The following is a 21,129-nucleotide window of genomic DNA, read 5'->3' as shown; positions in this document are numbered from 1 at the left end:
CGAACAACATCGCTGGTCTCACTACCGTCTTGAACACCTTTTCTTTCATTCTCGCTGATACTCTTTTATCACACAACACACCTGACACTTTTCTCCACCCGTTCCAACCTGCCTGCACTCGCCTCTTCACCTCTTTTCCACACTCACCGTTGCTCTGAACCATTGAGCCTAAGTACTTAAAGTCCTGCACCTTCTTCACCTCTGCTCCCTGTAACCTCACCGTTCCACCAGGGTCCCTCTTATTCACACATCTATATTCTGTCTTATGGACAGGACATATGGGTGAGCGTTAACAACAAAAGGTTGAGCGCATCCAGATTAGACAGGGTTTACATTTCTCAAAGTTTAAATTCTCGACTTTTTAGCAGTACCATAAGCCCAGTTGGTTTCACTGATTACGACCCCATTGGTGGTTGTTTTTTTTAACAGCTGATCTAACAAATCTACACACTGTGATAAAATCATTCAGCATAATTACTGTTCCATCTAAATAGTCTAAACATGAGCTAATTGACAGCAGTGGGAGGTGGTTGTTGTAGTTTAACCAACAGCTGACACCAACTTTAAAAAATTTTTTATTACATATAAAAACCCTATGGAGACGAGCCAGCACTGATCACTCCTTCTTTAGCGGAGATCTGCAGGAAAACTTCTAAGTCGGGTCAAATTTATAGACTGAGAAACAGACAGTAGGTTTCCAACTGCAAGTTGGATTTAATGAGCCTTTTCCTGAATTAAATACACTGCATTCCTAACTGAACAGAGCTGAAAGTGATGGGAGTTTTTCTTGGCTCATAGGATTTTCAAAGAAAAAACTGGGACTGAAATAGGGAGAAGGTTTGTGCTCAGTTGTCTAAAGGAAATGGTTGCCACCTAATTTGTCGTATAAAGTGGAAGAGTTCTTGTTTCTAACTTCTCTCCCTGACGCCACCAAACTGCCTGGTAGAGGACGTCCAAAGATGTTTTTCTGGTCTGGTAAACACTGGGTCTGGGCAGCAGTTCTCTAGCTTCCTATGGCTGAAGGGGGCTAAGGCCTGAATTTCAGACTTTATGCTGCGCTGAACCTGCCGTACGGCTGTGGGTCACGCTGGCTCGACACTTCTCGTTTGTTGCTGAGGAGAGTGGGGCGATTGGGGTATGATAAGCATCTTTTCATTCTACAAGCAGAGGAAGTGGACTTTACGGGTCAACACCAGTCTACAGCTCTGTACTGCAGGCGTGGCAGGTTTTTAAAACTGTGCGTGCCAGTAATGACACCCCGGGCATGTGGTTGTTAGAGGAACCTTTATTTTTCAACACCATTATATGGACCCAAATACTACAGGCTTTTAGTCTTTCAACCTGTTTCAGAGAGGCTGGCTGCACTAAACTTGGACACCTTATAAAGATGTCAAGGACATCTTTGGACACTCTAAGAGAGAGTCAAATCAATCAGGCTGATAAAAAAACTCATGGAGTAAGTTTGGGCTGCCTTGCCACAATCTTTGAGAGACAGGACACTTGTACTTGGGGCATTAGCCAAAAACAGATACAGAGCACAGCTAGGCCCCAACTCAGTGGACCATTGTGTCTTCTGTTATCAGACAGAGACTAGAACATATATTTATTGAATGGCCTTCGGCAATGTTTGACCTTTTAAAGATGGTGTTCTGGGCTCTTGGGGTGGATTTTGGGAGGAAAATCAAATCTTTTTCTTTTTCTCTTTTCCTTTTTCGTTTCTTGCTCTTTTTTTCTTTCTGCCTTTATGTCTTTCTTTTTTCAAACGTTCACCTTTTCTCACCTTTTGTTGACCTTCCATCCTCATTATCTCACGTGATTTTCTTTCCTCCTCTTATTCTCCATTTTCACTCTTCGTCTTTATTCCTTTTCTTTCCTCATTTCTTAACCACCTATCTTTTCTTCTTCTGTTTCTTTGCTCTTATGTTTTTCAATCCTTCTGCTTCCTCCCTTGTATTTCTTTCACTGTTGTCTCTTCTTTATGTTCGTCTTATTTCTCATTTTCTGTCCACTTTTCCTTTCTCGGTTCTTACATTTCTCCTCCTCCTTTGGATGCTGTTTAAACGGGCCATGTTCCTATTAGCTTTTCTCTGACCTTATTTGCGGTACAGGATCCATATCGAGTGTAGGTGTATGTTTGTCTGGGAAGGAGAGAAAGATATTGGGGGGCTGGGGATGAATGATGCTCTATGTGAAAACCATTGGACCATGACTATACTGTAGGTGATAGACACTCAGTAACATCAATCACACACACACACACACACACACACACACACACACACACACACACACACACACACACACACACACACACACACTCACATTCTACCCTCATTATTCCCAGTAGAAGGAGTTTTTTTTTAATAAAGGATATCTGCAGAGAAGGTCAAGGTTATTCAATTGTCGGCCATTCATCTCCTCTTTAAGCTCCCTCTTGAGACACACACACAAACACACACAAACACACACACAGATCTCTCAATCTTCACTAGTGGCCACACCTTGGGGACCTCTGCAGTGTGTGTGTGTGTGTGTGTGTGTGTGTGCGCGTGCGTATGTGCGTTTTGGTGTGAACAATGCAGCTGTCATCTCCTGGTTGTCTGGTTATCCATCTTCAGCATTATGTAGTTCTGCAGCTTTCTTAAGTGTATTCTATCCACTGAGGCTGGGGCCACAGATAATATTACTTACTGTTTTATCACTGGACTGTTTGAACCTAATGTAAATATAAGTGGTTTGCTAGTTAGAAACTGGATTCCCTGCCAGTGGCGAGATATTGTACTGTGTATTTTTTTTAAATTCATGGATTCTTGTCATAGGGAGCAGTGGCAGGAAATAAACCTTTGCGGATGCTGTGGAGAACATCATTAATCTGCTTCCTCAGAAACGTGACCTAGAGATTTGTGAAAAACGACACATTGCTGAATTAGTGTACAGGCCTGTACAGGCCTTGTGTTTCAGGCACAATAGCTGCTGAACTCAGACAGTTGCATGTATATTTTTAATCTCTATAAGACACTAATAAGAGCTGAAGTTATATTAAAAATTCCTGTTATCTTTTCCTCACTGACAAAGTGATGTAGGTTATTAAAAACTAAAACTCCCCGTATTATTTTTTTGGGGAGGTGGGTGGTTGATTTCGATCCCCTTGGTTCCCTTGACAAAAACCCAGTTGGATTTCTTTTCCATGACTTTACTCCTTACGAGGGATGGCCCAATGGCCCAATCATGCCTTTGTATATTTATACTCCCAAAACCTCTCAGATATTGCGCCTGATACCATGTTAAGCTGTGCAGGTAGGTGGAGGTGGAAAAATTACTAACAGTCATACTCATGTTTCTCAAGAACATTTAAAAAATATTTAATATTTGCGACTGACATCTGCATGAAAAACAAGGGTTATATACAGTAAGTAGAACGTTACATGAAATTCTTTTTGTTTTTTTAGATATTTTACCTTCATATCTTTGTATCTTTTTTTTATTTTTGTTCATATCTCCAGTCCATGTTGTCCATGCTTCTCCATTCAGGATCTGACCCCAAATCTGGGCTTTATTCATCTTTTTCTCTTGTTCTTTTTGCCCTTTTTAACGAAAGTTGCTCTGTTAATTAAACAGTGGTTGCCATCATATTTGCTTTGGCAGAAGAACACGCAAGGTTATTTCCATTTTCGTTGGATTTGCTTAACTGCAGTGAATCAACAAGGATTATACTGTTCAGCAACTCATGCAAGAAGCTAAACAGTTCAGTACTTGAATCGGTACTCGGTAATTACAGCAAATGTAGGTTTTTAAACTTGGTGTAGGAAAAAGTTGTAAGATCTCCTTATTCACAGTCTTCACTTAAATCTTGTGAATGTTTGACTAATCTCTTATGGTTTGATATAGGAAAACAACAAATGGCTAGAATAGAGATAAATGTATAAAGAAATTCTCCAAGGAGGTTACATACATTATATATGTGGTACATTATGTATTACTGGTACCGGTGGGACTGCTCTGCGATGGAATACACTCCTATCTCACTTGATGTGATGTTACCAAAGAAAAGTGAAGTTGAGCTCAAATCCCACTGTGGCAGGGTGTTAACTTTGTTCCACTCCTCTACAGCTCCTTAAGCAAACTTATTACATGTCCAGAATTTAAAAACGACTGCTTACCACATTTAACTTAATTAATTTACCCCCTGGTTTTGATACATTCTGTGATGGCAGGTGTATTAAAACACCACATGTAATTGGACATTTTAAAGTCTTTTATTAAGATTAAGATGAAAGGCTAAAGGAAGGCGCCAAAAAAGAAAAGCTTTTACAGATGATCTGAGCTGATGAATTAAATCAGGCTGCAACAACTTAAGGTGAAGTTTGCATCTGGTTCTAAACCTACAGGGAGTGTTTGAGCATTTGGCCTGAGAGAGAAATTCATTGTGTTCTGAATGAGTCACTGCCATGAAGTGTGTTTACTAAATATGGTCATGGGAGACCATAAAGTCGGGGAGTCTTCTTGGAGGATTTTTAGGGGTGTAAAATTCTTTTTTTTTACACGTGCGTGTAAAATGAGGGAGGACATTTTTGCAAAGTTAAGTCACTTGTGGACAACTCTCTCTGCCTCAGTTTACGTGAAGTGCAGAGTGATAAGGTGTTAGAGGGAATGAGGACAGCCTGTGGGCATCCATTTAAACACAAACATGTGTGTCCTTTTGTTACTCGCAGTGATGTCACTCTCAGCTGACTAGTGGCTGTCACTGACCGTCTTTGTGAACGTACGTGTGTATGTGTGTGTGTGTCTTGATGAGTTTCCCTCTTGTGTGAATGTGTCACAGTCCTGTGTGTGTGTGTGTGTGTGTGTGTGTGTGTGTGTGTGTGTGTGTGTGTGTTTGTGTGTCTTGCAGTGGAGAGGCAGCAGAGAGACAATCAATACAACAAGGATGTTTTGGTGCATCCTCACACTCACACACACACTTGCACACACTGGCCTGTCACTTACTCTTTTTTTCTTGAATTTGACAGCCTGCTTAGCCGTTGTTCCATAATTGAGTCAGGGACAGTCAGGGTGTCCACACACACTGTCTAGACGCCTCGCTGTTGCTGTTACTTAAAAGCTTAAAAGGACCAGTGTGATTACATTTCCTTGCTGTCCATCAAATCCTATTAGCAATGGCTGTTCAGTGTGACATTATAGAGGACAGGTCTGAGCCGAGTTATACTTCTCTGTAGATACGTGTAAACTTTTCTTTCACTGTTTTTTGTTAAAAGGCTGCACTTTCATTAGAACACAACAGGGTCACACTGAGTGTTTTGAGGTGTGCATTTTGTTTTTTATATCTTTTTGGTGAAATCACCACTCCTGTCATTTCCTAAAATATTTCTAGGTTTATTCAAAAACAACAAAGGATAGGACGTTGTAACTCTCAGTCTCTATCAAATACAGCATGTCCTCATCTGAGCAATGACAAGGGAACTCCAGAGGCTTCATATACTTTCTCTTGTCATTGCCATTTTTTACCCTGTACTTCTGTGAAGTTCAGTTCAGTAGACCACACTTCAGCTGAGCATCCTGCCAAAGAAACTGCAGGGGTCTTGACCATTTTATTGTTGAAATTCACGTTTAGCTTTACACACGCTGAGTGTTGTGAAATGTTTACACGCACGTCTTATTTCTGTTTCTGGATTATTTTTTCATTTTCAGCAAATTGAGTTTTGTTAAGTCGATACTGTCCTCTAGTGGACATGTACGTCTAAAGTATAAAACGAATACATTTGCGAACATATCCAAGGTCCACTTAAAGTACTTACATGTTGTAATAGAAAATTTTCCTCTTGGAAGAATTGTAGACAGAAATCAGCGTGACGAACCATCTCAGTTTAATACATGCCGGCATGGAGAAGAACACAAGGATGTTGAGTGTTGTTTCTGACTTGTATCTCTCAAACCCCTTCTATTTATACTCAAACCCAAGAAAGGAACCACCCTCACAAAACATGACTAAAGAAACCAGGTGCATGCAGTTGACAGTCATCACTCTTGTCCCTGTCTAGGTTTTCTGAAGATGTCAGTTGAGAAGCAATAAAACCCTTTTCATTGCACCTTCTTGTAGATCTTGTGACCCCAGGACTCACTATCTACTACATTGCTTTGGGCCTTGTAACAACAAAGTGCCTGCTGTGATCTCAAACGTTCCTCCAAACACGACCCAGCCTCTTATCCTCTTTGTGACCTCTTCAATAGCCCATCTTGGTTGATTGTTTGCTAATTATCTAACCATATGACTAAATTTACTCTATTCCCTCACAATGTACATACACAAAGCAGAAGTATAGTTCTGCCTTAACTTCACCTTTCATGGTGGAGTATAAAAGCGGGTTGCTGTCAGCCATTGCCTTTCATCCCCTGGCTTCCACCCTGTTTGCTTGTGTTGTGTGGTTTGTCTTAGTTTTTCCCTCATGCGCACCTTTGTCTAGACTTGAGCCGGGTTGTGACAACTGACTTCAAATTAAGCACTGGTGTTTAGTCCACCTACTGTAAGGCAGAGATCAAGTGAACGCGATGGAAACATAAACCAATGAAGGAATAGATGCTTCAATTCAATTAAATTTTACTGCACAGCAAAGTCATCTCAAGGCACTGTACATAATAAAGTCAGGACCACACAGATATGTAAAATTGACATGAAAACTCGACGAAAAGTTTGGTGGAAAAAGGTGAACAAGTACCAGGGCTAACCGCAGCCCAGAGAGGATTGTGAAGCAAAGTCCATTCAAGAATTTGGGGGAGATTCACAAGGAGTGGAACCCGGCTGGAGTCAGTGCTTCAAGAGCCACCACACACAGACATATCCAGGACATGGGCTACAACTGTCGCATACCTATTGTCAAGCAACGCCTGAACTGGAGACAATGTCCTAAGGAGAAAAAGCACTGGACTGTTGCTCAGTGGTCCAAAGTCTTCTTTTCAAATTTTGCATTTCATTTTGAAATTTAGGTCCCAGACTCAACAATGCAGACGAGCTGTAGGCTTCCATAACAACTCAGCAGTGGCACAGGCTGCTCTCCTCCATGCCACATCACCTTGATGCAGTTATTCATGCAAAAGGAGCTCCGACCAAATATTGATTGCATGTACTGTATATGGACTTGCTTTTCAGCCAACATTCCTGTATTAAAGATCCCTTTTATTGGTCTTTTGTAATATTAAGATTATATGAGATATTCAATTTTGGGTTTTTATTAGCTAAAGGCCATAATCATCAAAATAAAAATAAATAAACGCATAAAATATATCTGTGCGTAATGAATCTATATAATATACAAGTTTCCTTTTTTGAATTGAATTACTGAAATAAATTATCTTTTCAATATGATATTTAAATTTATTGAGATGCACCTGTAGAGTACTTCTCCGTGCTGGTACCGGTTCTCCTTTAAATGCAAACTGCAGCGTTTAGGGGCCAAAGTTTTCCTTTGATGCTGCCCATACAGGTACTGTACTTTGTGGAGGTCCCTAAAACATTTACACCCAAATTTATTTATTTTTCTAACCTGCTTTGTTTACATCTTGCTTTGCAAGGCAGCAAATTAATGTTTTCACCTTGTTCTGTCCAATGTCTGTCTGTATGTGTCCAAATATCTCTAAAGGTAAAATGAAGCATCAGAATGTTTGAATTTATTAAATCAAGTTGATATCTTCCAAATTTCTTTTTAGTCTCAAACTTACTGTCTAAAACTTCCTTTGTGTTTCCCCCAGTATGTTTTTCTGTTGTTGTACAGTAATAACAAAAAGATTTAGGTATGAAAAAAAATGATGCAACTTTGGAAGACATCCACGTAATACGATTATTTGGAAGGGTTGAAGCCTTATTTTATCTTCAGACAAACTTTAATTTGCTTTTGCACAGATGGAGGACTGTGGGTTTTGGCCCCTGTCATTTACTTTACAAAGGAAGCATCTCTTTCGCTATTTGTCTACACTGTGGGACCTCTGAATGATAAAAGTTATGGGTCCCACAATAGGAACCACGAGTGATGTACAGTAAGTATGTTGTGGCTGGCTCATGGCAGAGATTCAGAGCCAGGCTAAAAACTGCATAATTTCTGCTGTAGAACTGCTGTTATGTCATTTTATTAGGTGTTCAAGCAAGAAAGCCCTCATTTAGATGCAGCAGGCTATGTGCTTATAAAGTTTGCATTTTGGAAGATAAAAGCTGAAGTCATGGTCAGAATAATACAAGAGAAATGGAGTAGGAGTTATCCTGAAAGAGGAGTTTGTGAGGAATGTTCTGGAGTTGCAAAGAGCATCAATGAAAGAAAGAATGTGGTATAGTTTTCAGGGAGGAGATGAGACAGGTTCAGGGTGGTCAAGAGGTGCTTCCAGATGACTGGACCACTACAGCTAATGTGATCAGGGAGACAGGTAAGAGGGTACTCAGTGTGTCATCTGGAAAGAACAAAGTGTATAAGGAGACTTGGTGGTTGAACAAAGAAGTTCAGGAGTGTATACAGAGAAAGAGGTTAACTAAGAAGAAGTGGGACATAGAGGACTGAAGACAGTAGACAGGAGTACAGGGAGATGCAGCGTAAGGTAAAGGTAGAGGTGGCAAAGGCCAAACAAAGAGCATATGAGGACTTGTATGCTAGGTTGGACACTAAAGAGGGAGAGGTGGATTTGTACAGGTTGGCCAGACAAAGAGATAGAGATGTGAAGGATGTGCAGCAGGTTAGTGTGATTATAGATAAGGATGGAAATGTATTGACAGGTGCCAGGAGTGTGATGGGAAGATGGAAGGAGAACTTTGAAGAGTTGATGAATGAGGAAAATGAAAGGGAACAAAGAGTAGAAGAGGTGACTGGTGTGGAGCAGGAAGTAGCAAAGATTAGTAAAAGTGAAGTGAGGAGGATGTTGAAGAGGATGAAGAGTGGAAAGGCAGTTGGTCCTGATGACAAACCTGTGGAGGTATGAAAGTGTCTAGGAGAGGTGGCAGTAGAGTGTGTTAACACGTGTGTTAACCCACATACCTGTAGTTTTGTAGGGTTTCTCTCGCTTATATGCTCCTAACCCCTGTATAAATTGAGCAGCATAGTCACACTAGCAAGTGGTCTCAACAGTCCAGTCTAGCGTCACATATTACACAGCAGCTTTGCTCTGAACAAGTCTGAAAATATCTGAAAATAAATAAATACCTGTGTGGGATTTTGCAAAGATATGACATGACTACACATTTAGCTGGAAAACAAAAGCAATTTTAGTGTTATTACTGATGCAAATATAAAATAAATTGAAGCGCTGAAACTAACATGTCCTGCTGTAAAACAGCTGTTAATGTTAACAAAGATCACTGAATTCAGTTCAGCTTACACAAAGCAAAGTTATTGACTCAATCAGATTGTGGCTTTTAATCAACTAAACTGTTTAGGCTTCATGAACGCTTCAGAAATCTTTTGGGTGAGCAATCATCGTTCAAACATTGAGAGAATAACAGAGAAAACAAACAGGAAGTTTGTAGCTTCACCGGCTGAAGACAGGGCTATATCTCACTTTTTCTCTGTCTCTATCAACCCAGTTGCTCTCTTTCCATCCATTTGTCTGTTGATCCTACGAGCACATCTTCTGCACACCATCAATTATTCACCCAGAGAAGATGAATATTTCAAAGGGTGCCGGACTCTCTTCCTCCATAGCTCATCCCCTCGTCCCTGTCTCCGTCTTCTCCTCACCCTCCTCTCTTCTCTTTCTGTCTCTGCCATCTTCACCCTCTCTTGGTGTGAGCTCCTCGACCCACTGCTGTCTCTGGTCATCATCGTGTGTACACATATCTCAGTATGAGCGTGTCTCCTCCTTTGCCAGGCTTTTTTTAGGAGGATTAATGATAGAGATGTTTGGAGTGACAGTTTGTTGAGGTAGTAGGAGGTAGTAGGAGGCCACTCCAGTCAGCTCTTCATTAACTATGAAAGGGATCTACCTTACACATGTTTTTTTAGACGAGCTGAGGCTGTCTGCATATTCACTCTGCTCTCAAAGAGTTTTTATACATAGCAAAAATTCAGTGAGGAGGGCTACACCGAGGCTTTGTCCCACTTTTCAACTTAAGGATTGGCTTCAGTCATTCCCAGAGCACTTTGAATTGCACAACTCTGCATGAGAGTTGCTAAAGAAATAATGAGAAATAATACTGTATTGGTATTAAAATGAATGTCATCCTTGACTACTTCTTCCTGTATTTGGAAACTACTGAAAAGAGCACTGAAAAGTTTTCATAAAGTTTTTAAAATCTTGTTGGTTTGGTCTGTTGCACTCATAGCAGGGAGGTAGGGGTTTGAATTATCCACCAGCTGGGACTTTCTGCATGTTCTTCCAGTGTATGCGTGGGTTTCTTGTTTCCACCCACAGTCCCAAAACATGCTGGTTTGGTTAAGTAATGACTTAAGTTTAGTTTTGGAATCAGTTTGCTGTAAAAAAATTCATAATAAACACTTAGAGTACTACCTTAGGGGTAGTTAAACCTACAGTATCAAATTTTTTGTTGTTTTAGTAGAGAAGTGTTCCTTAACTTATTATATTGTGAAGAATGCTGTCAAAACTTTCTGTGACTCAGACTTGCAGAACAGCTCTCACAACAGATGTGAGGCTTAGTTGTGAATTGGCGCTATCTAAATAAAGTTGAATTGAAAAAAGTTAACTAGATGTTCATTTCCTGACCAGTCATTGAAAGTCAAACGCTGTGCTTCACATGCTAAAAATAAAATGTGCCTCGTATTTGTTTTGATGAAATGAAGGGCGAAGGCAAGAAAAGGGACGCACGAGCCCCCACTGTACTGCATGTTACTCCGCTGTTTAGGGGTACGGGTGCAACATACAAGAGGTTCCCTCCCTTGTCCCCAAACCAAAGTCCGGATTCCAAATTTCCAATGAAGTGTATAATTTGTTACTACACCCAGTGAAGCACCATAACCCAGGGTGAACCAAAGCCAGAACAAAAAACAAAATAATCTGTTTCCCAAAGAAAGAGCTAATGAAGCCCTAATTCCCTACTGTGAAAAACAAGAAAAAACTGAAAAAAGAAAATGGTAGTTCACCCCTATGGCTTCAATGATAGCAATGCCCCCCTAATCCAGCCAATCAGAAAGGGCAACTACAACTCAGACCCACAGATCCTCAAAAACGAGGAGCTCTAACTCACTCACTTACTCACACAAAACACCAAAAAAAACCAAAAAATTGAATGACACATGGTCAGGGCAGTAACATGCATACTGGCTTTAACGTAGTGGAGTGGTTTTAGTGTCAGATCAAGTAAAAAATGCTAGTCTTATTTTAGCATATGTAGGTGGAGCTGTAAAAAAACTGTTATGTCCGTCATTTTTAGGGTGTAGCATTTCCCATCTTAGAACTCAGTATCTACACTAAATTAAATTGTTTGCTGTCCTCCATCCAGAGGACACCCCCTTCTCTTTTCTCTGTATCTAAAAGTTTGTGGCTTTAAAAAAGTAAAAGTATTTAGTTTTTTCGTTTCTCCTTTTCAGGCTTTTAAGGAAGTTTGTGGTGATTTTGCTCCATTTTTTATAACAGATCTTGTATCATAAGCAAGAGTCCAAAATATAATGAAGGACAGCGTTTTAATGGTTTTCCTCGTCATGCTACTCAGGTATCACATCAGTGTGACATGAATATTTGTCCTGTAGTCTGGGATTAGAGCCAGAGGATCAAACTGTGACCAGCAGGGGACTGATAAAGATAATGAAGTGAGGAGCTTCAAAATAGGAGCCAACAGAAAAGCTTGAGGGTTGTGTGATTCTTTATGTAATTTATTTTTCCTCCTCTCAATCTCAGGTCTGTGGGTGTTTGTTTACTGTACTGTGTGTGTGTGTGTGTGTGTGTGTGTGTGTGTGTGTGTGTGTGTGTTACTGGAAGGGTTTTAACGTTTACTGTGGCCTGTGTGTCAGGCTGCGCTACAATCTATTTGCTCTCACTCAGTCTCCCTTATCTGCAGTGACACACTCTGAATCTCATGCACTGACTAATGATGAAATGATTCTGTGACTGAGCTCACAGGCTGCTGTTTAAGCCTCCTACAGATCACACAGGTTTTAAAGAAACTGTTTATTTGAAGGGGAATCCAAAAACTTGTGTCCAGAATATCAGGTACATGCTAATTGCTCATGGCTTAGACTAAAAGCAGCGCTTCTTTCCAACAAAAACCTCAGTCATGATTATGTTTTTTTTAAGGGCTTATAATCACTGAAGAATTATAAAGTGCAAGACTGTGACTCCAGTGTAGTGGATGCGTATGTGTTTAGTAATTGTGTTCTCATTAAGCTTGAGTGGTGGCTCAGTGGTAGAGCATTGGGTTGAGATGCAGAATGCTGTGGGTTTGAATCCCACACTAGCAGGTGTGGCTCCTTGGTGGCTGGTCCCGAGCCCGGACAAAATGGGAGGGTTGAGGTAGGAAGGGCATCTGGTGTACAAACTCCTGCCAAATCAATGTGCAGAAGACGTTCTGCTGTGGCGACCAGTGAAGGCACAAGCTAAAAGCTGTTGACCTATTAAGCCAGAACACAATCTTTCTCTAACCTTCACATTTATTGATTTGTTCACTATGAACATATTTGTAGCTCAACGTATCCTCATTATATGAGCAGAAAAATAATCCATAAAGTTGAATCCAGTTGCAGTTATGGTTTACAGTTTTTAGACGAGTGGGTTAGTGACAATTGCTGCCTCCCTCCTCCTCTTATTTATCCATGTAAACACAACAATGGCCTGTGCAGCAGTGTGCGTGTGGTAATTGATTCATTTTCCTCAGTTCAGCATCTTGAATGTCCATATTGTATGTATTGGTTTTAAACTGCAATCATTGTGGTCTGGGACCAAACAGTAATTAGATTAATTTAGAAGATAATATGTACATTCATTTCAATTCAATTCAATGCTTTATTGTCATTGTGAAAGTAACACGTTATAAGTAACAGCGCGATATTGTTAGTGTCCTACGACTGCATTGCAACGATGTAAAAAGGTGCAAAAGTAAAAAAAACAATGGTACGTCATGTTCTGCAACATATATAGGCGACACCAAAAGAGAGGGGACATAAATCATATGTGCGGAGTATCATTTGGATGTTGCAACAATGCGTGGTCCACATGCATGGTGTGTGATGATGGTTGGAGGCAGAGAGGGGGTAGAGGACTGAGATTTCCTGCCTCACACTGGTTGATTGTAGCAAACGACAAGGCTCATGACGGTGGTATGTCAGCACTCAAGTTACGTACGGTACCACAAACACATTCAGCATCCAAGAACTTTATTGATCCCAGATGCTAAATGCTCTGCTTATATAGCACTTTAATCCTAAGACACACACACAGACACACACACACACTGCCATGCAAAGTGCTCACCTGACCCACCGGGAGCCAATTTAGGTTCAGTGTTTTGCCCAAGGACACTTCGACACATTGCCTGTAAAATAAATGTTGTGGTGTAAAACAAACATAAACACAAGTACAAATCTACACAAAATATATATTTCTACAAACTAAAACATTTTTAGCCAGAAATTTGTTTTTTTTAAATGCTGTTTTTGGTCTGAAAGCTAGTCAGTCTGATCACACTGATAATGAAAACACACACAGTCTAACTGTTTAAGCAGAGACAGGCTGCGATGTCTTCGGTGGCCGTGACATTGGGTGACAGTGTGTCCATATGTCTGTGCATTTTTCACCTTTTACTTCTGTACAGTAATAGAATGGGATTACTCTGACTGACAGGTTTGAGCACCGTGCACTGCTACCACACACAGACACACACACTCACACACCAACATGGTGGTTATTCCAATCGCCATGGCAACAGGATCATGCACAGTCTTACCTTGACATGAGGGGGATGTTTTATCTGCTCACAGGAGTTGTGTCCTTTAACAAGGAATGTTTCCATTCCTTTAACAATCGAGACACATTATCCCTGCTGACCAAGACTTCATCTGCACATTTGTAAGAAAGAGACACAGCAGTTTATAGATAGGTGTAACTTATGTGGTTTATTCTTGTCCAAAGAAAAGAGACTGTGCTTATGAGCTGCATGATGGGAGCTTCTGATGCACACGATGCTGCAGCTGTAGTCTAAATGACTGAGGATGAGTTTAAGATGAAGAGTTTGATCTGATTTGATTTCTACACACAAGCACACACAAAATTCCTTGGATCAGTTTTCTCTCTGTCATGTGTTTATGACCTAAGAACAAAATATGTGAAATATGTGGAACTCATGATTTTCTACTTGATAAAAAAAAACCTGTTTTATTATTAAATTAAAGCTTTCGAGCTCTGGAAGAGGTGGAAGAAATATTCCATTCCATAACACTTTTCTTCAATTGTGAATCCTGGGGGTTTTTCTTTTTTGTAAAGCTCACTTTGGTGTGTCACTGTTGCACTCTTGTAATGCATCATGTTTGAAATCAGTAGGCTCTGGCTGAGATAATCGTGAGAGGGACTAACAGGTTGAATAAGCTGCCTCTTAATTCTGAGGCTGCATCCTTCACTTTTAAAGACCAATTGCATTTAAAAAAATCCACGCATTTCAAAGATGGGGAAATAAATGTAGAGATTAGCTTCTGAAACAATTGGCTCAGAATTTTCATTTGTTTGTTTACCCTCTTTACTCAGGTTAAATATGGCTGTTTTTCCGTCATGGACAGATTTCTGTGTTGATTTACAATGTTTAAAAACACAGGTTAAGCCAAAGCTATCCAGTCACTGATCCTGTAACCTGAGTTACAGGTTCCAATATATTTGGAAGAAATAAAACATGGCTGTTCTGATATTACAGTTGCTGTTTTCTGTGTGGTTTAAATATTAAATTAAGGTAAACCTGTTAACGTAAAGTTGTCAGTGTACAGCAAAAACAAATGAAGGAGTCTTGGGGTTCCTATACTTTTGAAGAGGACTGTAACTGAAGCACAGTGCAGACACTAAAACATTAGTCAAAAGTACAAACATTCATATTAGACTTTATGGAAATGTAGCTGAAGAAAAGTTTAGATTTTTAATCACCGAGGAACCTGAACAGGCCAATAAACAAATGTGTTTTTGGAAACAGATAATATGGTTCAAATATCACATGAGAAGGGTCTGCTGTGTAGTTACCAGCCAAACTGTAGCTGATCTAAAACAAAAAACCCTCTCAGAAATTTGAGGTTGAACAGAAACACATGCACAGTATTTGCTTTGCTGTGGAGAGGAAGTAAAGAAGTTTAAAGTTTTGTGTTGAGTGTGGAGCTTGAATCTCAGTATAAATCTGAAAAGTGAGTGACGCAGTCATCGGGGCTTTGTTTGGCAAAAAACAACTAGAGCACAAAACTCTGCCTGAAAGCACAAATCTCTGCTTTTACAATCCTGTGTTAATTAGGCCGCTTTGGAGATGCTGGTCTGAAGAAGGGCGGCTATCACTTTCCCCTTGCTCCCAGAATTCATAGCAATATGGCTCATGAAGTAGGGTAGAAATCCACCTGTCTGTGAAATTGTTAATGTAAAAGGTAGAAGAGTGCTACACAAGTGCCAACAGTGAGAGTTTTAATAGGGCAGCACGGTGGTGGAGTGGTTAGCACTGCCGCCTCACAATCAGAAGGTTGAGTGTTCTGTGAAGAGTTTGCAGCTTCTCCCAGTGCTTGCATTAGTTTCCTCACACTGTCCAAACACATCTGTGTCTCTCTGTGTTGGCCCTGAAATAGACTGGAGACCAGTCCCCCAATGACAGCTCCCCTATGGCCCTGAACAGGTTGCACGGTTACAGATAATGGATGAAGAGTATTAACAATCATCTAAATTTAAATGGCAGCATGTGTGTGATGTACACTAAACATATTAACATACAGTACTCTGAGCTTTCATCTGTTCATTTGTTGACTTGTGCACAAGCTGTGGATTCAGGCTGCATCTGCTGTTTCTTGTGCAAAAATTCTTGCTCATTTGGCAAAATTCAGGAATAATGCGAAAAATAAAATGTGGTTATATTGGATGGTGCAGAGAAATCAACTGTAGCTAAGGTGAAAGCCAGAGGAAGAGACAGTGAGTGTGTGAACTGGTGTTTGGGGAGTCAGAGCCCAAACTTTGTGATCATCTCTAATGGTCTTCATTGTTTTAATCATCATTATCTATCAAAGGAATCTGGCATCAGAGTGTGATGTGGTGAGTTCAAATGTGCCAAAGCCGACAAGGAACCAGCTCAAATTGCCTTCCTGTGAGGTTTAGCTGCTCTCACCAAATGTTAATTACACTTTGCCAGCATTTGGTCAGAGATTTTTGAAGTAGGACATTTTATTTATTTATTTTTTAAATTGAGCTTGTTTTCTCAGATTATGGATATTTTCACCAGAAATTGCAGCTTTTTAGTTTGTTTTGTAAATGAAATTGACTAAAACAAGAGCCCCACAATTTTCCATCTAATTTCAGTGTCTGTTTTCGGGACTTGTAGGTTCTAGATGGTCATTTAATGTGTTATTCTGCATCTTTCTGTGGTTGTCCGTCATCTACATTTTGTCACTCTCTTTTTTTTTTGGGACCCTTTTTTGAGCCTAACAACAAAACAGTCCACCCCCTATGGGATTATTTGACACACAAAACAGAAGCAGCTTCCAGTGGATTAACCAATATTATAAATATACAAAGGAGATAATAGAAACATAATAATCAAATTATCGACAACACTTTTCAACTAAATACCGTAGAAAGATGAACATGTCTGCAACTTCCATACTAAAGTCTCCTTTTGTTTTTCCAAACAATATACTGCCATGTTTATAACACAAAGGACAATATTGATTAATTTTCTCTAAATCACCAAGATCTGATCACGTTCTTTGATACCACTTGTAAGGTACTAGTTTTAGGTTTGGGCTCAAGAAGGCGCTTGACAAAGCTGCTAAGTTTAAATGAGGTTTATTATAAAATATAATAGTTGGCAAAACAGGATGGAGATGTAGTGAGTTCTCCGACTCACTAGATGGTGATGCACTCCAGTTGGGAAGACGAGTGGAGTCTAGAGGAGAAGCAAGGTTCTTATGAGGAAGAGTGGAGTTTGGTCCTGGCAGATATACTTGAGATGCATCGAGGATGAGTAACTTGAAGAAAAGGCAGGGAAATGGTGGGAGGAATGTCCACTGAGGATCATGTAGTGGTCTGGGTCCGTATGATAGAGGCAGGCCTGGTAGTCAGCGAGTGGAACGTAGCCGGGGTGAATCTCAAATCCCTGACGTGAAAAGAACTCCTCTTAAATGATATAACAACTAAAACCCCTTAATCCCAATATCCAAACTCCTCCAAAATTTTAGCACTAGCTCCATCAAAAGGGGTAGTTAGTAAAACACGTGCATGGCATGACGTGCACGGCATGATCAAAACAGACATAGCTTGGTAAATCCTCCTCTTCTAATGACGTGGTTACAAGGGTTCGTGAAAATCTTGTTTGTTCATGGGTCGGTAACAATACTCATAATCCTTATACATACTCATACATGCAGTCGGCAACAGAGAGTCAATAGAAAGCGGTTACTCTCAAAACCAAAGTAGCAGCAGAGTCAGGTCACAAAATGTAGATAGCGATGAAGGTGAGAAAGCAGACTATCTGGCAGAACTGAGGAGATATATATGCAGAGGGGCGAGAGCAGGTGAAACTGATTACCGGTGATTGGTTAACTGGGGAAAATGTGACGGGACCAGGAACAGGAAGTGGCTGCAAAATAAAAGTCTTGAAGTGGGAAGTGAAGTTGGTGATCCTGCCACCAACGTAACGTCCCGTTTCCCAACGTAAAGGTAAAATACTGCATCTTAGGTGGACGCACAGAGATCTTTTCCTTTTCTAAAAGACAAACAGCCAATAGCGAGGCTCTAACCCATGATCCTCTAACCTCTCACTTCACTGAGAGTCTTAAGGGCTCACAAGATAAACTTTTGAGAAGCTGCAATGACAACAATAAATTGTGTGGCCTTATTATGGAAGGCAGAAGAAACATATGCCATTTTACTTTGGTTTGTCAGTGAGTTTGTATCACACTAAACTTGTGTTGTTTCTTCCCCCTGTGTGTCTTCCTACAGGTTAACTGACCTGTCCGGCTCCCTCACAGATGGACCAGTGAACTACAAGTACAAAACCAAATGCACTTGGCTAATAGAAGGATAGTAAGTCTCAATGGTTTCTTCCTCCTCTCATCTTCATTAATCTTACTTAGTTCCACTTGGTTAAAAATGTTTTTTTTTAATCTGACTCAGGCCATCCTGATAAAGGAAGCTTTATAACTGTATGAATAGAAGGAGTTTGTCCTCCAGAGGAGTCTTTCTGCCACAGAGTTGCTTTGTTCCAATTAACTGCTTGGATCAGCATGCGGCACCATGTGAACGCACATAGTGAAAGTGCCGTGTAATTATTTTCGGCATCCATTTTATTCATCTGTTTTTAAAATGCATTCTCTATTTGCACTAAATGTTTAGACAGTCGCATACAGGCCCGTAGGAGACAAAAACACAGATACAAAACTGCTTCAAAAATGAGAATTTGTGCATCACGCATGAGTCCTCGTGAGTGTTTGTGTCCCTCTATGCTTTTCTGAGATGTACTGTTAATGAAAATAGTTTGACCTTTTGACCACCGCAGTCCTAATCAGTTCATTCTTAAGTCCAAGTGGACATTTGTTTCACTTCGAAGAAGTTCACAACGATGGGATGTACAATGCAACATCATGGCTCCAGCTACGGCTGTTGTGAAGACATATAGACATGTTTTAACAGACATTGTCCATTGTCCCATAACAGGTTTCTGCACGCTCAGACATTTTTGACAGAAGATGGTCATTTTGTTTATAGGCGACACCCATAATTTAAAAAGATCTCTCAAAAGCAACACGTCATCAGAAGTCAAGGCTGCTTCATTTTACACTACAAACCAGATGTTTGTCTAAGGGGCTTTAACTATGGGATGGATTCCCAAAGAAATCTGGTGCAGAAATCCACGTCTCACTGATAGGATCCACTCGCAACCCGTTTACAACATTTAATGTTGTACACTTGCACTTCCACCCTTTTTTTTTTTTTACCAGTTATCATTAGTTAATATTATTATTTTAAAATGACCACTTATTCAACCAGTTCCAGCTATTCTTTCGTGTCACTTGTCAGCATCTGTACTACTGGCTGAAAGCTCTGTCTACATCTGCAGTATTGTACTGATAAGTGAATGTATTCTAAATCAAAGCAATGAACAGTTGTGCCTTTATATTTGCACAACTGGACCCACTCATGCTAATTCACAACCTCCTTGTTACCCTGACTTTCTGTTTTACTCATTTTTGGATCGGTTTCCAGAGCTTCTAAAGTGTCATAGGCCATTATCCAAGATCTAAAAACGACTGAAAAGACAGTGCGCTTTCACATAAGTATTTCAAAACCTTATTTCCAGGCAGGAAAAATCAAATGGTGCTGCTTTGCATAAATGAGAGTTTTCATAATAAATGTGTGTTTGCCTTTTGCACGGTCTCTGTGTTTTCATCAGCGAGCTCCATTTAACCAAACTGTGATGCAAACTGTGATAATATATTTCTGAAAGCAGGATATGATGTTTACATTTTCCAAAGCATATTCAGGATAATTGAACTGTCTGGGAGAGTTGTATTAAGAAAAGGACACACTTCTTCACCATAATAGCTTCTCCTCTGAGGCATGTGTAAGACCCCGAAGTGTCAGTTTCTGATCATGACCACAGACTTTTGGAAAGTAAGAATCATATGAAGCATTATATTTTTTGTCACACCCATTATCTGTCCTCTCTACTCTCTTTCAGTCCGAATGCAGTACTCCGGCTGCGCTTCAATCACTTTGCCACTGAGTGCAGCTGGGACCACATGTACATCTACGACGGAGACTCCATTTACGCCCCTTTGATTGCCGTCTTCAGGTGAGCGCCTGTGATTTTGAACAGCACGATGCCTCAGAGAAAATTTGGCACAGCTTCCAAACAAACATGTCCAACGTCTCCACGATTATTCAAACAATGGCTCTCATAGACATTAGCCCTAAACGCCAGTTTATTCTCTAGAGCTTTATGGCACATTTTTCATTATTTATTTTTTTTTAATCTACAAGCATGTGGGTGGCACTTTATCACAAATTCATTAGAAACAGCAATAACGAGAATTTATCAACCTCCCACTTTGCTCTGCTCCATGGAGGCCTGTTTCCGTTCACAGTGCAGTTACTCCAGTAATGTAAATTCCAAGAAGGGAAAAAAAAGGTATTTTGAATATGCAAAGCCTACATTAGTGTAGTGTTGATTATGCAAAGTAAATGTCTTTACAGTGTTCATTACAGATGGAGACGTTGTGTTGGGAGAAAAAAGCTGCGGTTGTATGAGGATAAGGGGTAGGGGTGGGGGGCTTTGAGTGCATTGCCTTTATTAAAAGAGACAGGCAGGCCAAATAAGAACCCACCAACCCCACTGAAAAACCTCATCAAACAATTAAAATCTAAATGTGGTAGCACTTTAAAGCTAATCACTTTTAGTCATATTTTAGTGTTCTGCAGTCCTTTTCTCTTACAGATATCCAGTGGTGCTTTCAGACTGTTTCAAGATAATTTTTATTATGTTAATGTAAAGAGGATGTGTGTGTCTCCTTCTCTTTCTGTCTTTTTTTTTGCTCTCAGTGGCCTTGTGGTACCAGAGACCAGAACTAATGAGACGGTCCCAGAGGTCGTGACGACATCCGGCTATGCTCTGCTTCACTTTTTCAGTGATGCTGCCTACAACCTGACTGGCTTCACCATCACCTACTCGTATGTCAGAACGTTAACCTTCCTTCACGCGCCTTCTAGTCTTTTTTTTCTTTCTCGCCTCAATCCACCATTCTGTTCTATTGTCAAGCTAAACTAAATACACAAAGTCCCACAAAACCACTAAGAGAGATGCAGAAAATAACCAACTCTGTGGGGAACAAAGTGGAACACAGCATCCAAAGAATCTCAAATTTGCAGAGGAATGATGGGGCTGCAAATATTGTAAAACTAAATGTCTCCTGGATGTGCAGGAGATCTTCTATCGAGCAACATGTGAACAAGGATGTGTGCACTTTGTGCACAAATAGCTCCTGCACA

At 40.3% G+C, this 21,129-nt stretch overlaps 1 protein-coding gene across 4 annotated transcripts in view; it reads left to right on the top strand.

Moving 5' to 3' along the window:
• atrnl1a (attractin-like 1a) overlaps window positions 1–21,129 on the top strand; it is a 241,035-nt gene that overhangs the window by 17,153 nt on the left and 202,753 nt on the right. For all 4 annotated transcript variants that reach the window (XM_067512420.1, XM_067512403.1, XM_067512412.1 and 1 more), the window contains exons 2-4: window positions 18,085–18,168; window positions 19,823–19,936; window positions 20,683–20,811. In XM_067512420.1, coding sequence (XP_067368521.1) covers window positions 18,085–18,168; window positions 19,823–19,936; window positions 20,683–20,811 — 327 coding nt within the window. The remainder of the gene's footprint in view (window positions 1–18,084; window positions 18,169–19,822; window positions 19,937–20,682; window positions 20,812–21,129) is intronic.

The sequence above is a fragment of the Channa argus genome, chromosome 1, assembly GCF_033026475.1.
Source record: "Channa argus isolate prfri chromosome 1, Channa argus male v1.0, whole genome shotgun sequence".
Taxonomy (NCBI): domain Eukaryota; kingdom Metazoa; phylum Chordata; class Actinopteri; order Anabantiformes; family Channidae; genus Channa; species Channa argus.
This window is presented reverse-complemented; position numbering and strand designations above follow the sequence as displayed.